General features: G+C 35.9%; 1 protein-coding gene across 1 annotated transcript; it reads right to left on the bottom strand.

Moving 5' to 3' along the window:
- Positions 1-1,315: 1,315 nt before the first annotated feature.
- On the bottom strand, positions 1,316-16,928 carry TYRP1 (tyrosinase related protein 1). The gene is made up of 8 exons (XM_032635756.1): positions 16,884-16,928; positions 15,988-16,449; positions 14,045-14,367; positions 11,137-11,341; positions 8,163-8,330; positions 5,590-5,769; positions 2,441-2,587; positions 1,316-1,601 (listed from the first exon to the last, which is right to left on the bottom strand). The coding sequence occupies exons 2-8, from the start codon at positions 16,370-16,372 to the stop codon at positions 1,396-1,398; spliced, it is 1,614 nt and encodes a 537-aa protein (XP_032491647.1). The 5' UTR covers positions 16,373-16,449; positions 16,884-16,928; the 3' UTR covers positions 1,316-1,395.
- Between the last annotated feature and the right edge of the window lie 1,365 nt (positions 16,929-18,293).

Genomic DNA, 18,293 nt, shown 5'->3' with positions numbered 1-18,293 from the left:
ATGTCACCTTAATTTTATGTTCCTGACTTTCCCCTCCCCAAATAAGTAGTGTGTGCTTGATACATGTTTTTGAAATGAGTACTTAGTAAATCTCCAAAAATATGAAGTAAGGAACTGAGTTTCATTGATGTTTATATAAAAATAAACCTTACATTATACAATAATTTATCTGAAAAGCTTTGAGTACATAAGATTTTAATAAATCAAAATGTATTCGAGAGAACCAACTGAGTAATCCTCTTTGAAAGTTAAAACAATATTATTGTTATATACATTCTCTTTCACTAACACTATGACACATATTCTCTACATTTATGCCTTCCTTGTGGACCTCTAAGAAACTAGAAGAGGAAGTGGGAGGTGAAATGCATGGATGGGTAGTTCTTTTTTTCAGTGAATTGAGAGGTAGGAAAACACCGTTGCAAGCATAGGCACTATTGACAGTCTTTTAAACAAAGTAAAGCTTTTACCTCTCCAAAGTGTGACAAAGATTGTGATTTTGTTGTGGCCTTGAACCTTAAACTAAATAATATAGGCTGATGCTCAAAGGGGAAGATCAGTTTGAAAAAGCTAATTGGGATCCCATTTATAATGTCACATAATTAATTTAAACTACAAATGTAGCTTCCTTTATATCTGTTGGCCAGTGTCAATGAATGGAAATGTATTTACATCTTGACATTGTAGAAATGTCTACTCTTTTTTTTTTTTTTAATTTTTTATTGAAGTGTCGTTGATTTACAATGTTGTGTGAGTTTCTGGTGTACAGCAAAGTGGTTCAGTTATACATGTATATACATATTCTTTTCCATTATGGTTTATTATAGGATATTGAATATAGTTCCCTGTGCTATACAGTAGGACCTTGTTGTTTATCTATTTTATATATAGTAGTTTGTATCTGCTAATCACAACTCCTTCTGTATCCCTCCCCCACCCCCTTTCCCAGCTGGTAACTGAAAGTTTGTTTTCTATGTCTGTGAGTCTGTTTCTGCTTCGTAAATAAGTTCATTTGCATCCTACTCATGTATTTTAATCAGGGGTTTACGATCAATCATGATTTTTCTTTACAATATGAACAAAGTACAACAACTTATTTATATTGTCATATAGTTGACCTTCAAAACATGCCCCAAATCTTCATACTCTCTGCTTAAATACCATAGAATGGGTGCAACTTACCATTATAAATAGAACTGAAAAATAGAAAACATTGAAAATATTGTGACTTTCCCCAGTTCTGGAAAATAGTATCTGGTGCTTTGAATTCCAGCATGTGTATGCACAAGGACGGAAGTAACAGAATGAAAGAAAATACAGTTACTAACACAACCTATTATTTTTCAACCATATGGTTTTATGATAGTAATGCATAAGAGAATATACCACTTGTAATTACACCACAGACTGATTAGGATCCTGGATTTTTTCATATTCTTCAACGTAGTGTTGATACTGATCAGTAAGGAGAGACTGATTTGCTTCATCCATGTTTCTTCTGGCACGAATCAGACAAGAAGCACCCACAAAAACGACTGCAACCAGTAATAAAGCAGCAACTACCGCTATGGTAACAATCTCAGAAATACTAAAATTCCGACCTATGTGAAAAAGAAAACGAGAGCAAAAAATAAATAATAAAACAGTTGCCACCCAAAATTGGATACCGTAATAGAGGCACTGTTCCAGGCACTTTACAAAGTCCTCATATTTAATTTTTATTGGCTACATCGCCTGTTATAGCACCTGGCATCTTCAAAGCACTTTCCGATTTCTCATAGTGAGCCCTACTGGGATAGTTATTATATTCATTCTAAAGGAAATGATGGCTCAGAGTTTGAGTCACTTGCCCAAGGTCATTTGGTTAGTATGCAGTAGAGTTGTTTTGGAGCCCAGGTCTTTCAGGATCCAGATCCTGTGCTCTTCCACTGTACCCCACTGCCTTTGTTAAGAAAGGTATTTAAAATTAAATCAGAAAGTTTTGAATTTCAGAACTTCAGAAAAAACAGCTCAGAATATCTCCATTTCTTTTTTTTTTTAGGCTAAATAAATGGAAGCAACATTATGTAGTAGAGAAATAAGGGCATATTACACAGGGCTAAGCTCAAGACTCATTCTCTTAGAATAGAATAGACTCATTCTATTCCCTCTAAGCCTCGTCTTCCTTATTTGTAAAATGAGGATTTTAATGCCTGCCTCAGAGGGTTGTAAGGATTAAATGAAATAGTGTGGTATGTAATCGGCTCAATACCAGGTCAGAGTGGGCTCTCAACAAATGTTAAATTCAGTCTCTTTATCCACAAATAAAAATTCAAATGAAAGCTTCTAAATCCAAGTGGGAAACTGTGGATTACTTTATCTCAGAAAAATGTGATTACTTTAAGGGTGACAAATTTGCTTTCAGAAATTTCCACAGTAAAAATACATTTTCAGTACTCACTTGGCCATTGAACTTCATAAGTGTATCCCAGGTTGTCTGGAGCAGTAACAAACATTTCTATGTTGGTAATTGGAGGCCAAAATGGTACCATATTGTATTGTCTGTTATGTCCAATAGGGGCATTTTCCAATGGAAATGTGGATATATCTAAAATATGTCAAAGACACCTTGTTAATAGACAAACTCAAGCTAATATTAATACATTATTATTGTGTTCTGAAGATGACCCAAAGTATTCAAGGGTAACATTAAAAATTCTTTCATATTTTACACTGAGTAAAGGCATAAAAATGTTTCACTACAGCAGAACAGGGAATTGCATAAAATAGAGCTCAGATGCTTTGAGTACAGCACTAACATGTCATCCAATACAAAAAGAGAGTTTAAAAGTAAGGAAGTTTTAGTCTTTTCTTATCTATGATGATCATTAGTTGTTTTACTTTTATATTACAGAAACTAATTTGAATAAAATTCATTAAACTTACTTTTCAAAGCTAAAGAAAAGATTGGACCTGTAATTTGCTGTAGTATCATCTATGATTTAAATATGAGAGACACTGTAGCTAATGAGGTTTGTCCTTGACTATGACTATTTCTGTTTAGTATTTTTCATTTTTCTGTTTAATTAGAGAAATAAATATTAACTTATTCCCTGGGTTTTACTCTGTTAACAAAAAGCACTTAACACTTTGAATCAAGGTCCTAGAATCCTATTTGCTTCCTGCCGCCTTTCATCTTTCTACTTAAATAAAAATCATAGGCATTTATATTATTAGTAAGTTTCTGTTATCACAGATAAAAGGAGTGATATACTCTTTGTGACAAAAGATCATTCCTTTTTGTTGTTGTTGTTGTTTATATTTATATTGGTACAATTAAATGCCAAATGGAATGTCACAAAACCAGAGTTGGAAGTGGGTTTGGGTAGGACATTAGTGGAAATACATTTAAAAGAGCTGGAATATGTGAGAAGGCTAGTGAAATATTAGGTTTTCTGTTCGCAAGAAGTATATTACCTGGACAGTCACTGTGATCCTGTGAAGCACAGGAGAGTATTTTAGCATCTACTCTGAAGAAAAATTGATCATAGAAATGGCAGGTAGTGTTTATATTTTTGTAACTTTAAATTTAAAATCTAGTGATTTTAAATGTACTATGAATTAATGCTAATTAAATATTTATCCACTGAAATCTATTGAGCTCCTGCTAATGCCAGGCACTGATCTAGGCACATGGGGTATAGCATTAAACAAAAGACAAGGTTCCTGGCCTCAAGGCACTACTCCTATTAATTATTTGTTAAAGTTAGATGTTAAAGCTAATAACTTAGATCATTTTTTAAACTTCCCACTTCATCTTTACTGAATTGGCCTCAACCCAGTCCAGTTACAGCTGCATAAAAAAGTTATGTCCATTAAAATAAGTGGAGGAAAAGAAGAAGAAGAATAAAAATATCAATAGCAATTGGATTGCAATGTTGCTTCCCTGTGTCAGACCCTTCAATGGCTCCCCTTCTGTCTTAGAGTTAAGCCCAATGTCTTTAAGGATCTGCCCCCTGTTTTCTCTCTGACCTTGTCATCTCCCTCCGTTTTCTCCCCACTCCCCACTCTGCTCCAGCCACAGTGGCTCCTTTGTTCCTTTGTCTTGGGAGCGTTTTTCTCCATATACTTACGCAGTGCTGCCTATCCCCTTTCCTGATTTTACTAGTCTACAAAGACTTTCCCCCATATAACATACTCTATATTTATTTACATATGCTTATTGTCAGTTTATACATTGCTGTCTAGTTTCCAGCAGTGTATGTTTAACAAAAGTTTGTTATGTTCATTTCTAAACCTACTAATTCTAGTTATTTGTTATTGAAATAAAAGTAATATAACAAAACACACGTAAATCGATAATTATGATTGTAAAAAGAGGAGGATGTTTTTATAATAAATAAATGGAATGCTTTGGAAAGATTTATTAAGAATAAGTGGCTGCAACGTTGCTATAGAATTAGGAATGAGCAACTATGATTTTTAAGGGTTAGGGGAGCATTATGAAAATTTAGAATAATACTGTACTCAGATTGCATCACAAGGGTTGTTAATTTCTTGTTTCACTTTAAAGAAACAGACACCGTAAATTATAGACAATTCATTATGGTTGTATGTATGTATATAAATACACATGAAAAATCAGATGGAACTCCAATCAGTGAATTCATAAAAGATTGATAAGTGAATAAATATTTGTATTTAAGCTATTTATTTCTTAAATTGTTTTCAGATGAAACAAACTATTTTGACCAACTCATCAATTAATGGTCCAAATCAGGTTAGGTTAGCGGTTTCTATTGTATTCTCTCTCTCTCTCTCTCTCTCACACACACACATACACACACACACACAGCACAGAAGTAAGAGATGGCTGAATGAATAAATGAATCAGTAGATAGTTAATCTCCAATATTATGTTTATGTGCATGACGAAGTAAAGGCACATAAGACAAAACTTAGAACACTTTTAAAATGTGCAAATTTATGATGTTTTAACCAGTAAAAGCACATTCATTGTTGGAATAGTAATACAACCCTCTCAGCTGAGTGAAGAGAAAGTAGCCTTTAAATAATATTTTAAAAATGCATTACAATGAACTTAAAAGAGATTTTCTACAGTGTGATGTAAAAACTAACATTAACTTTTCAAGTTGAATAAAATTTCCATTTGTGAGAGGCCGTAAAGTAATAAGAATCACAACTGTGGATTATGAGTGTATTTTTTCTGTCTTTTGGGGTATCAAAGAAGAGCTCTTTAAGGTTTTTGCATTCATATTAAAAAACAATGAGGATGTTCATTGGAAGATATGAGAAAGAAAAATCGGGGAAACATGGTAGTCATCTTTACATGGTAAAAAGGAGAAGGGATTACCTTTTTAGTCCTATTGAATGTTAATAAGTATCATCTTACAATTACTATTCTGAGAGACTTCTCATCTGCCTTTTCAAAGTGGTTTAGAATAGTTGGAAATGGCTAGATATTAGAGCTATTTTATCCTATTGTTAGGTGTAGTTTAAATGTGCCAAATGCTTAGCCTAAAGTGGTAACTATGCCATCTGAACAATCGCCTTTGCTGAGCCTGCAAAAAGCATATGAAAGAGTTTTACCAGCAGTATGTCTCCTCAGCCATTCATCAAAGACTGCATCAGTGAAAGTATGTAGGAGGACAAAAATAGGATCATTGGGAGATAAATGAGTTTGCCCCCCAGTTCCATTCAGGAATAGATGAGCCAAATTGTGAAGGCTTCGCACAGTAGGGTCATACCTTCCTGTGGGATCACTGTAACCTAGATACAAAAAGAAGGATGAGAATAGTAAAAACCATTACACATATCTAACTTTTCAAGTCCAAAGCAGTGATTATATTGGGAAACAATTTTTCCTAAGCTTGTCAGGCCAATTTTCACCTTAGTGTAATAGCACTGCTTCTCTGTACCTATGGTTGGTGACATGTGTTTGCTGTACCGAGAGCTAGGTTAGTTTGAAGCTAGTGGCATGGCATTCTAAATGTAGCCTCTAGGTTAAAAATAATGACCTGCAAAGACTACCAGTCAAAATATATAGAACACTCTATTTTGACAAGGGTAACATTGGTCTACATGGAAATAAAGATAGTGGAAAGCTCTAGCTTCTACAAAAACTGCTGATACAGTTGGGAGAACACCACTCTGACTGTCCTGGAACTTAAATTGCCAGATGTTACTTTAGTCTCCTACCTTATTCCTTTTGAATGACTGTCAGCATGTTTATTTTTAGAAAATTATTTTTGTGGAGAAGTTACAGTTTCTCAGAGCTTTCTTACCATCTCTGTGCTAGTTTTAAATATCTGAAGACTGCTGTCAAAACGTTTATAGAACTTTTGAGAATGATCTGTATTCTATACATATATCTTCTCCAAATACATTTCCATATTATATATATTTCACATGTGGATCATATATATATTCCCATTTTATATATAATCCACATATTATATTCCCATATATACTCACATATATATATTGTTCATGAATACATATTAGAGAGAAGACAAGGATAGATCACAAACAAAAATAGATGGTCTCTGATGTGGGATGGAGTTACAAGTGTGTGTAGTTAGCTTGAAGGACCAGAGCGGGGAGAGCAGGGAAAGGCTCTATATTATAAAACAAAATTAGAATTTGAAATACATTAACTCAGTTGCATAATTATAGTTATTCATTTACTCATTTTTTATATGTTTATTCCATTATTTTTTGACTCATAAAACGTTTAAAGATTGTCTGTAATGTACACAGTACTAATCTTTTCATGCATTCTGTCAGGAAATCAGTACAATTTGTCTTTTGATTGGGCATCAGTAAGACACAATCTGCAAATTCTTTATGAAATCACTCCTTATAGTCTTAGTTTATAAATACCAGCTTAGTCAAAATACGGTTATTATTTATTGAGTCAGCTCCAAGTCAGTGTATCATTGTAGTTATGAAAATTAACATAAAGATAGGAAAGAATGACATATAATTTTGATGATAAAAGGGGAGATAATTGAAAATAATTATCGGATCTATACATCACGTATCTCAGATTATGGGAAAGAGAGATCTATTCCCTTTTATTGGTTGGGGGGAGGGCGGTCTAACATGTGCAATGCTGTATTTAAGGTAAAATTTGACAATAACAGGTTTATAATAAAGTTAAATGTGATTCTACTCTTTTAAAACTTTAAATATGTATCATGAATAATTTGGAGGTATCAAAATTTATTTTATAAAGTAAATTATTTTATAAAATAATTATAAGTGAAATATAATTTATTTTAGAGGACTTAGAAAATTTGGATATCTATGGAATATCCAAATTTTTGACTCATATTTTTGACTCATAAAACGTTTAAAGATTGTCTGTAATGTACACAGCAGGTGGTTAAGCACTAATCTTTTCATGCATTCTGTCAGGAAATCAGTACAATTTATCTTTTGATTGGGCATCAGTAAGACACAATCTGCAAATTCTTTATGAAATCACTACTTATAGTCTTAGTTTATAAATACCAGCTTAGTCAAAATACGGTTATTATTTATTGAGTCATCTCCAAGTCAGTGTATCATTGTAGCTGGATATCTTTGGAAATTAATTTCACTTCTTTGGACCTCAGTTTCTCAGCTTTAAAATACTTTGAATTAAGCAAGGAAAACCAAATTAAATATCTCTAGATGCAAGTTCCAATTTTTATAGATCTTAATAAAAGTTGCAGGATGATACCTAAGTAAAACATGTGTCCAAACCAGGCTTTAGTAGATGGCAACTTATGTTCAGGATTTTTTATTATATTTTTTAAGAAAAAAATTAATAATCTCTCCAAGTCTTGAATATTATTTGCCTATACTAGAATTTGATATAGTTATACACATATTGGCCAGCTACCTAACAGAAATTTGAGTTTAATACCTTTTAGGTATTTTAACAGAATCGTTTCCAAGGGCTTCTCCTATGATAAAAAGTTTCAGGGTCTCACACTTTTCTTTAAGAAAGTTCTTTTTTTGAGCAGAGAATTGTGATTATATCATAATAGGCGGCCCTATTCACATAAACTTACAGGATCCATATGGCATTCAAAGGTTTTTTTTCAAAGAGATTTGAATTTGAATAGTTTTCCCTGTAACAACTAGGTCAATTCAGAGCACCGATTTTTACTTGCCTTCCACTGTGTTTCGGAAACTGTTTGTAGAAGTGGAATAAAAAGGAGGTGTGTCAAATAAACCAACTTCCAAGCACTGAGTGACATCCTGTGGTTCAGGAAGACGTTGCACCATTGGTCTAGCCACATTTCCAGCTGGATTTCTCCTAATTGGCCTACCCTCAGTGCCTGGGGAAAAGATGGGAAACGGTGAACATGTATAGAACATTTAGAGATCTTAGCTTTGCTTTTCAAATTTGTATACATAGCACGAACACTGAAAAACAGGGTTTCCCTTGGTAGAAGAGAAAATTTTTAAAGTGCATATTTAGTGGCATTAAAGTGAGGAAATAAGTTATCATGTCCAACTTCTGTGAATAGGGAAAATATGTAATACACAAAATCACCTGAGGAAAAAGATGATCACAATAACAGATAGAGGTCCTTGTGTTTGTTAAATCAACATATGCTTTTTTCAAGAGAACACATTAAAATGAAAATTCCATGGAAAATTAAATCCTACCAACGTAATCTCATAAACCAGAACTCTACACTGAAATCCATATTTCATACACATACGCAATTTTGTACTTGAATGCTCTTTCAAGCCTTCAGAGAAATAAAGTTAAAACAACCTTAAATCTCTTTGGGAAGCGGTCTGTATTGCAGTCACCACATATTTTTCAGCAATTAATGTGGAAAATAATTGAAACATTTTAAGGTCAGTAAGATAAACAGGTAAACAAAGAGCTGCTGTACTAGGGATAATATGTACCCCTAGAGATACAGAGATGCCTTTGGGGAGACAGGGAGGGAGAAAAGGAGAAATAGGGAAGGGAGGGAAGGTGGGGGTGGGAAGCGGGGAGAGCGTAAGTGAGAGAATCAATTCTTCCCAATGGGGTGGCTTCAGGAAGCCTTCATTAGGTAGAGAGATTTGCAAAGAGCCCTGAAGGACTGAGGAAAATTGCCAGAGGTGAAATAAGACAGATTTTTCAAGTCAAACATTTTAAGCAGAGGTAATAATAAAAGAGATAAGCTTTCTTCTATGCATCATATAAGCCCCATCGGAGCACAAACTCTTTTCTTGATCACCAGTGTGTCCTCCAGTCTTGATCCAGCACTGGCATATAATTAAAGCGAAATAGTTGTTTGGTGTATGTTGATTTATGAAAAGATAAGGTTGATTGTACAAGAGGGCCTGTTAGATGAACAGCTTGCCTAGGGTATGTGGCAATGTAAGGGTGTAGTGGATGGCGGGAAGGAAAGGAAGCTAGACAAGAACTGTTTTATTTATTAGGCCAGTGAAAGAAAAAAGGAAAATAACATTTTATTGAACACATATTAATGTGTCTGATATGGTATCACATACTTTAATAATATATCTGATTTAATCCTCACGGTAATTCTTGCCTCTCTCTACTTTTCTTCTTGGATGAAATTATCCATTCCTGTGGTTTCACTGATCATCTTTTACAAGACACCCATACCCGTACAGCTTTGGATCAAACCTTCCTTAGACGTTGCATGCTTATGTCCTCATATGCTTTCTGGACAGTATCTTTCCAGTATTCCATAAATGCACCAAATTCGGTATACTGAAAGAGTTAATTATTGACGTCTAACATTCTTCCAGCCACTAAAATATCACCTTTAATTCATCACATGAAAAACATGCTCTTTCTTCACTATACTTCTTAAATTTGCTTTCTACTTCAGACACTCTGAACTTTTCATTCATTCCTGCATGGAAGTCCCACAGGACTCCAATCCATAGGATGTTAATAGGTGCAATGGCAGAAGTTGTCCATGTGCAAACAAAAAAAAATCACAGTCAGAGAGAGATGAATATTTTGGTATCTAAAGACATACTGATCCTCAATTTTATCTCATTCAGCATGCCAAACAAAGTTTTATTTTAATTTTTAAACTTCTACAGAATAAAATTTTATATACATTTACTTCTCTTATTCCTATAGATGGCTAAATAATATTCTAATGGTGAAAAATCTACTTAATTTCTTTGCTCTATTTAAAATATTCTCTATTTAAGTTACAAAGTAATTTAATATTTGGTGCCTAAAGGAATATGTGCAGAATAAATGTTATTGGTATAATAATAAAAAATAAATTCCAATAATTCTAGTTTTTATATGGAAGAACAAAAGTTCAAAATAGCCAGACGTGCCTGAAGAAGAAAAATAAGATGGGATAAAAAGACTCTGATAATTAAGACCTTCTGTTAGCAGCAAGAGAGACGGTAAAAATAGGATCTAAGGAAGAGAACAGAAAGCTTCACGGGAGCTGATCCACATAGGACAGAAACGTGACCTGTGGCAGAGATGGCATTCAGACCACTGGAGAAAGGATGCTAGGAAAACTGGGTAATCACTTTGGGAGAGCTGGAAAGAGCTAGTTGGCAGACATCTTCTGTACAGTATCTTTCTTTTATTAAAGGCATCCTCCATGTCACCTTTTGGTTTTTTAACCTTCTGAGAAGATTAACGTAATAGTAAAAATAATATAATAACTTAGAATAATAGTAATAATCATTATACAATAATAATAGTAATTATTATTATATGTATTTTTTACTCCCAGGGCACTTCCAACTCTTTCTGCATATTTCACATTTCCTAGGGAAACATTTTCTGTGAAATTCCAACGCAAGACACATGACTACTAAGCAGTGCTGAGCTTACTAAGAGGATTAATTAATACAAAATAGACATTTCCAGAATAAGAAAGTGAGCAATGCACTGACCAAGTTGTTCAAGGAAAGCAATGGAAAAATGTATAGGCACTTTCTTTTTCCCCTGGAGCACCCCAGATTGCCTTGACTGTCCTAGGTACTTAGTGAATATTTGTACATCAACTCTCCATAATAAACGTGGATTTTAGTCTGAAGTCCTTAGTAGAATGAAGAGCCTTCAGGCAGCACATTTAATCACTTTACCTAACAGGCAATTCTGAATCCTAGTTGTCATTTGGAACTTACTGTTACAAAGGGTTCCCAGGGTATCATAATCTTCCAAGGATTCGCAGACCACTCGCCATTGAGAAAAGACGGAGTTCGGGCTTATAAGAGTGGAATCAAAGTTGCTTCTTGATCCCATCAAGTCATCGGTGCAAATGTCACAGGTGTTCTTCCCGGTGGCAAAATTCCAGTAAGGAAGGGAGAAAGAAGGATCCTGCAACATTTCCTAGATCACAGAAACTCTGTTAGCATTCTCTGCTTTTGTTTAAAATTCTCCCTTTGCTTGGTTTACTCCCTGGCATTCTGTTTCTGTTAGTTCTCTTCAGCCACTTAGGAACCAGTTAGTGTGTCAGTGGTGCCTGAAGGGCTAGAGGACTTAAATACCTTATTTAAAACAAAGCTTCAAATTTACTACAGTAAGTCACTTGGGCACTAGAGGGAATGAAACTCAACTTGTTATACAGAAGTTTCTGCAAATGCTTTGGGGAGGTGTCTTCCTTTTCTTTTTTAGGCAAGTTACATTTCTGTTGGTTTTACTAAAAAGTATCAATAATCACTTCTACACTTTGACATTTCCACTTCCTTTCATTTTCTTATCTCTAATTCAAGCATGACTAACTCCTGGTCTGGCGCCAGACTCAGCCTTGAGATATATTATGTGAAGCAGTGCCTTTTATTTTGTTTCTGTTTTTTAATTTAACCAGAACGACTTCAGGCATTTAGATTCTGGTTTGGCCACAGACTACAGAGGCTCTTTCATACTTGCCTTATCTGCCGGGGAACTGAAGGTGTTTTACTTAGAGACCCCTGCTTCCGAATCTAAACTATGAAGACTCAGGCTTCTGCTAGAAACTAATACAGACAGGAAATGCTAAACTGAAGCAGAATATTTCTCTGTGCACACTGTTATTTAGACCAGAGACCTAGTTTCCATTTAGAGCTGATCTCAACAATTTTAAAAATGCTGGACTCAAGATCACATGCTTATTTTACTGGGTTCCTTTATTGTACTTGTTATTTCTCATTCCTTTAAGCCTTTAGTGAGCTATATTTAGAGTGTGGGATATAAATGTAGGGATTGCCATTGTTTTATCTCACAAGTATTTAGTACATATGTACTTTTTTACTTTTAAACCCTTTCTAGGAAGCATTTCCTTGTCCTCGGGGTATTTTAGAGGGTCAGCACTTTCCAAGGTATTCCCCAGTTATTGATCTCCAGAGCTTTAGAGTCCTTATTTAGAAGCCATTGTTCTGGTTCACAAAAATTAGTGACAGCTTCTAAGGGATCATTAAGAGTCAGTTTGTGGTTCAGCAACTGGCATCTGGGAGCTGGAGCAGATTCATGTGGCATTTCAACTGTGCGTTACATTTAGATTGTAATTTGTTGGATCCCTCGTGCTGTTGGGTTTTAAAAACGTAAGTCTCTATAGAGGTTGAAGCTTACGCAGGCAAAATTGAAGCTTTTAGATACTTTCCACCTGCCCTTTCATTTTGGTGTACCTGTGGGAAAATTACTTGAAGGCAAGAAGAGCTCGAGTCGATTACAAATGACAGATTTATCTACTCATAATCTGAAAAATGCCTTGAAATCAGAGCTATAAACTGTGAAGTTCAGAGTATCAGATGAATTCATTTAATCACTCTCAAATTGCATATGGATGGACTACTTACATGTGAATATTTTGTTCTGTATTTTAGTGCATTAAATCTCTCCCTTCTAACCATTTATTTTCTTGGATAATGCTGGGCACAAGCATACTGCGAATCAATATGGGAATCTGCCCTCGGATATTTTTAGATTAATTTTTAGATTTTAATTTGTGGGGAGGGGTTCATTGCTGTTATTTCATCTAGAAAACAGGTTCAGTTTGTGGATTTCCTAATTGAGATCTAAGAATTTTAAAGGGGTTAGGGGTTAGGTTGGGGTTAGCAGATGTAAGCTGTTATATACAGAATTGATAAACCACAGGGTCCTACTGTATAGCACAGAGAACTATATTCCATATCCTATGATAAACCATCATGGAACAGAATATAAAAAAAGAATGTATAGATATGTATAACTGAATCACTTTGCTGTACAGCAGAAATTAACACAGCATTGTAAATCAACTGTACGTCAATAACAAAAAATTTTTTTAAAAACTTCATTTAAAAATAACAATACTTTTCTTAAAATATTGAGCAATTAGTAAAATAAACAATGTGAAAGTATTTATGTTAACAGATTCTTTAATGTGGCGTTAGCTTATCTGATTAAAAATAAGCAGGAAATAACTTTGTTTTGAGCTTCACTTTATGCCAAAAAAGTCAATGCCTTTTTAATTAAAATGATGTCTGACCTATGGGATGTTGTTAGTAGGTGTCTTCTATAAGCCTCAAAGTGGTAGGGGGCATGGAAAAAATGGAGTTCAATTAAAATATGACAATATAAATGAAAAGTAATTTTTTTCATAATTTAAACCCTGTATCATATCAAAACGAATCATCAACTTATAAAGTGAGCTATACATTTGGGACTTGGAAGACTGAGAAGTTATACACACCTGCCTCATCCAAACCAGGAGGAGGTATTGGTTTACATTTGAAAAGGGAGACATATCAAGTGAGAGTCCTTCATTGCAAACTATATGAGGGTTATTTTTTCAATGACAGAGCTGTAGAATATGTCCAGTGCTTTAATTCACACCTGCAAATATCTCAATTGGCTTCCTCATCACTGATATGACTTCCTTTTCACTTCACAAAGGGTAAAGATTAATTAATAAGGAGGTAATTAGCATAGGGAGAAACTTAACAGAATGCCAAAGGCAGATTAATAATGTGAAATCGCTTCGTCATCGCCTGTTTTGATCATTCGGATCAAACAGCTTAGAAACAAGTCACCTCCTCTGTAAAGGATATGAACATGGCCATGCCTCGTGCATACCTGCATGTCTCTCTCCAGCTGCAGCAGGTGGTACCTATGCCATGTGAGAAACGCTGGTCCCTCATGAGAGAAATCCACTTCACCAAAGCTTTCCTGTCCTGCCCCCAGAAAAGTCTTTTTGACTGAGTAGTAGTGCATCCAAACAAAGTAGTTATAAATGGAAATGTTCTCAAATTGTGGGGTGTTGCCATCTGGCCCCAATATTTCTTCTGATCTCCTGGTGGCAATGACAAACTGAGGGTGAATTGTACGCTTTGCCATATCCAGGGCCCGGACAAAGCGGTTCTTTTCTTCTGTACTTAAGTCCAGTAGGTTTCTCCTGACTTTAAGGGTACAAAATTCAAACGTGAAAACATCTGCAGTGTGGGCATGGGTAGACAATGCACATAATCATCTTGTAACACCACGTCCCATTTACCCATGAATGATACTTTACATGTGTGCTCACATCATTTTATACTTTTAATAATACCCCTTGCTAAAATCCCTTCTTCAGGCCTGCTTTTTGTCTGTCTCTTCCCCTCCTTCTCTTTCTCTCTCCAACTTACTGTAGGATTCCTATGAGCTTTCCTTAATCTTACCATGGACTTTATGATTCTATGATCCTGTTATATTGATTTCTGCTCACTATTGGCATATTTCTTGGAATTTTCTACCTTTTTAATATCATAAATTTTGCAAAAACATGGTATGCGGTATAGTATAGTGGTTAAGACCAGAGCCTCATTCTATGACTGCACACATTTCTCTAAGCATCAGTTTTTCATCTGTAAAGTGTGTGTAAAAATATCCGCTTTATAAAGCTGTAAAGACTAAGAGGACACACATAAAAAGCACTTAGACCAGAGCCTGGCTCAGAATAAAGACTCACCCACAGACATAGAGAACAAACTTATGGCTACCAAAGGGAAAGGGGGGGAGGGATAAATAAGGAGTTTGGGATTAACATGTACATACAACTGTATATAAAATAAATAACAAACAAAGATGTACTCTGTAGTACAGGGAACTATACTCAATATTTTGTGATAACCCATAAGGGAAAAAAAATCTGAAAAAATAGATATATATGTGTAACTGAATCACTTTGCTATAGCCACAACGTTGTAAATCAGCTATACTTCAATTAAAAAAAAAAAAAAAAAAGGCTTCCCTGGTGGCGCAGTGTTTGAGAGCCCGCCTGCCGATGCAGGGGACACGGGTTTGTGCCCCAGTCCAGGAAGATCCCACATGCCGTGGAGCGGCTGGGCCCGTGAGCCATGGCCACTGAGCCTGCGTGTCTGGACCCTGTGCTCCGCAACGGGAGAGGCCACAACAGTGAGAGGCCTGCGTACCACACACACACAAAAAAAGGCTCAGTAAACGTCCCCTGAAAGTCTTGGTCCCACGTTTGGCACAAGGAAAACAATCCAGTATTGCCAACTGTTACTATTTAAAGCTTTCTCATTTATTGTCATTTAGGCTGCAGGCCAGGCTCATCTTGTAAAATGGCTGAACTTGATCATCAGAGCAGGAACCATCCTTGTGGTCAGCAAGGGTAGTGGAAGAAGCTCATCGATTAGAGCTGGACACATCTCATTGTGAATTCCAGGTTTACCACATACCAGCTACATGGACTTGACCTTTCAGAACCTCACAATTAACATAACTATCTTGCAAAGTTACTGAAAGGTCCAGTCATAAACACCTAGCACAGTTCCTAGTATAAAGGAGTTGCTCAACAAATCTTTTGAAAGGAAATGTTATTAGAAGACTTGAGGTTCACCTTCAACTCCTTAAATCAAATACATTTCTCAGCCTCTCTAAGCCTCAGTTTCCTCAGCTGTGAAAAGTAAGTCTTGAGCTTTATGATTTCTGAGAGTTCTGAAAGTTCAGCTGGTTCAGGATTCTGTAAGTGTGTTGAGTTCCACGCAGAACTGTGCATCCATTCACACCCCACTTACCTATGAGAACCCTCTGGTCACAGGCAGCTCCTCTCCATCCAGGGCGGCAGGTTCCACAGTTGTATCCTGAGAAATTGCCAATGCAGTGGCATGTCCTGTTGAAGAAGCGCGTGGGCCAGCCCTCTCGGTCATCTCTGCCATCGTGTGGGTACTGGGGGCCGTGGGGTCGGGAGTCAGCTGTCACCACGTCACACCTGCCCCTTCCCGATGAGGAACCACAGCGGTCAGTCCCAGACCCAGACAGCGGGAACAGGTCTGGGCAACACACGCCACTTCTCAAAGCCTCGATGGTGACACACTGTCTTGGGAATTGAGCCCAGGCCTGCTGGAAAAAAAGCAGGGCCAAGAAGGTATAGCCCAGAGAGAGGAGTTTGGGAGCTTTCATTCTGCTTGAAGCAAGAACGCAATACAGGCTCTGGTTTTCAGCCCTTTGTGTAGAGCCCGAGGCACATAGATAAAAAGCTGAAAAGGAAAAAGCAAGATGAAATTATGCAAGTTGTTTTGTACTGTTATAAATGGCATGAGACCCTTCCCAACCCACCTTCAAAATGTTTTTCATATCTGTAAAATGACATTTCAAAAACTAATCAAAATAGTGATTTACCTTTAAAAATTTGACATGTATAATACCTACATAATTAAATCCCCTGTCCTCGTCATTTAATTTTCTTCATTTAAAATTTCTATTTATATAAAAAAAATACTTATCCTGGATGTCATTTATCAAAAGCACTCATTATCGGGTCACTGTCGTTAATTACATTTATCCATGGAGCTGAAAGAAGAAATTGGGGGCAGATTTCTAGCAAGTTAATTTCCAGGATTTAAAGTCCCCTTTATCCTAATGGAGTTTTGGCGGGAATCCACCCACTCCCCATAGAGTTTCTCTCCAATACCTTGAACTCCTGAGGGGATCCTCTGCTGAGCCTTTGTTAGAACTGAGTGTTTTATATTTGCTTGTCCCCTGATGTCAGAGCTGTTAATTGCTTGTGGGTTTCTGCCTGGTAACTCATCCCAAATCTGTTCACCCAAACTGGGAGGGGCTGGTCCTCTTTTCCACCCTTTACTAATCTCTTTTCACTTCAGTGAATTTTTCTGCCCTTTAAGTATTTGGTTAGCACATGATTGCCTTCCCACTGATTTCCTTGTGATGTTTAAAGTTTTAAGAAAAGGTCAGAGCCACGAATTTGGAATACAACAAGTCAGAGAAACTATAGAGAGCTTTTGTTTTCATTGCAGAGAATTTTATTTTTTCCTTTGAAAATATATCTTTAGAGGATAAATGGGATTACTTACCTTTTCTTAGTGATAAAGGGCTAGGCTAGTGCCTGCACCTGATGGTAGCTTTTGATTGTGTTCCGTCTTGAAAACAGATGCTGCCATTCTTAAAATTTCCAGAGAGAATAATTGTAGTAGAAAAGGCATCAGATATAATTACACCAACTCACATGACATTGGCTATCAAGGTGCCTGCTGGTATTGACAGTTGGGTACTCCAATTCCCTTACCTCCATTGGGGTGGTGTTCATCTCTGTGGCAAAGGATCTCAGGGTCGCTGCTATGTCTACTGTTTAGAAAATGACCACTAAATAGCTTATTCTTTCCTACCTTCTCTGCAAGCGATCTTAAGTTAATGGCACTAAGGGTAATAGATTCCTGTATTTCAAAAGGAATTTTCCTCTGGAGTTGAGACCCATACATATGAAATCAATTTTCAAAGTTAATCTTTAGTTTGGAGTACATAATTGCTGTGCAAAAGTGATCAGAATTTGCGATCAGGGTTAGCTGTCCTATTTGACTCTCAGCCATAAAATTGTCCAGAAACCTATGTAAAGGACTTGGGTATATGGTTACCAACAAAAAGCCAACCAAGGCTATGTCTACAAATGAAGATAAAAAGAATAAGAAGAGTTTCCTATACACGGCCCCTCGTCCAGGCCATCAACATGATTTATTACAACCATATCAAGCCATGGTTATTAAGATTTGTGTCTATAAATCTAGTGTTATTCTTTTTAAATTTAGTTTTATATTTTGGTCTGTTGTGTATAAAACAATCTACTAATGTGAATACATATTAGGATATTTCCTAAAATGTTTTAAGAAACATAGCAATCCTGGTTGTGATCTGTCGCGTGCATAGAGGCCAAAAGTCCCTTTTTCTTTTTTGCCTTGGATCTCGGGTACTAGAATCACAAAACTGCTATCTATCATCATTACTATTTAAGTAGGCTTCAGTGACCAAACTTTTTTTCCCCACTAATACTATGTATTCAAGTTGTTGTATGTAACAATATTCTATTTTA

This window comes from Phocoena sinus, chromosome 6 (assembly GCF_008692025.1).
Source record: "Phocoena sinus isolate mPhoSin1 chromosome 6, mPhoSin1.pri, whole genome shotgun sequence".
In the NCBI taxonomy this organism is placed as follows: domain Eukaryota; kingdom Metazoa; phylum Chordata; class Mammalia; order Artiodactyla; family Phocoenidae; genus Phocoena; species Phocoena sinus.
Note: the sequence above shows the minus strand (reverse complement) of the source record. Positions and strands in the feature narration are given on the sequence as shown.

Excerpts from the sequence above, each read along its gene's own strand:
- TYRP1 (XM_032635756.1), bottom strand. The coding sequence starts at position 16,372 with ATGAAAGCTCCCAAACTCCTCTCTCTGGGCTATACCTTCTTGGCCCTG. Across the intron at positions 14,368-15,987 it reads TGACCAGAGGGTTCTCATAG|TCAGGAGAAACCTACTGGAC; the intron begins GTAAGTGGGGTG and ends GTACCCTTAAAG. Across the intron at positions 11,342-14,044 it reads AGCTGGAGAGAGACATGCAG|GAAATGTTGCAGGATCCTTC; the intron begins GTATGCACGAGG and ends TCTGTGATCTAG.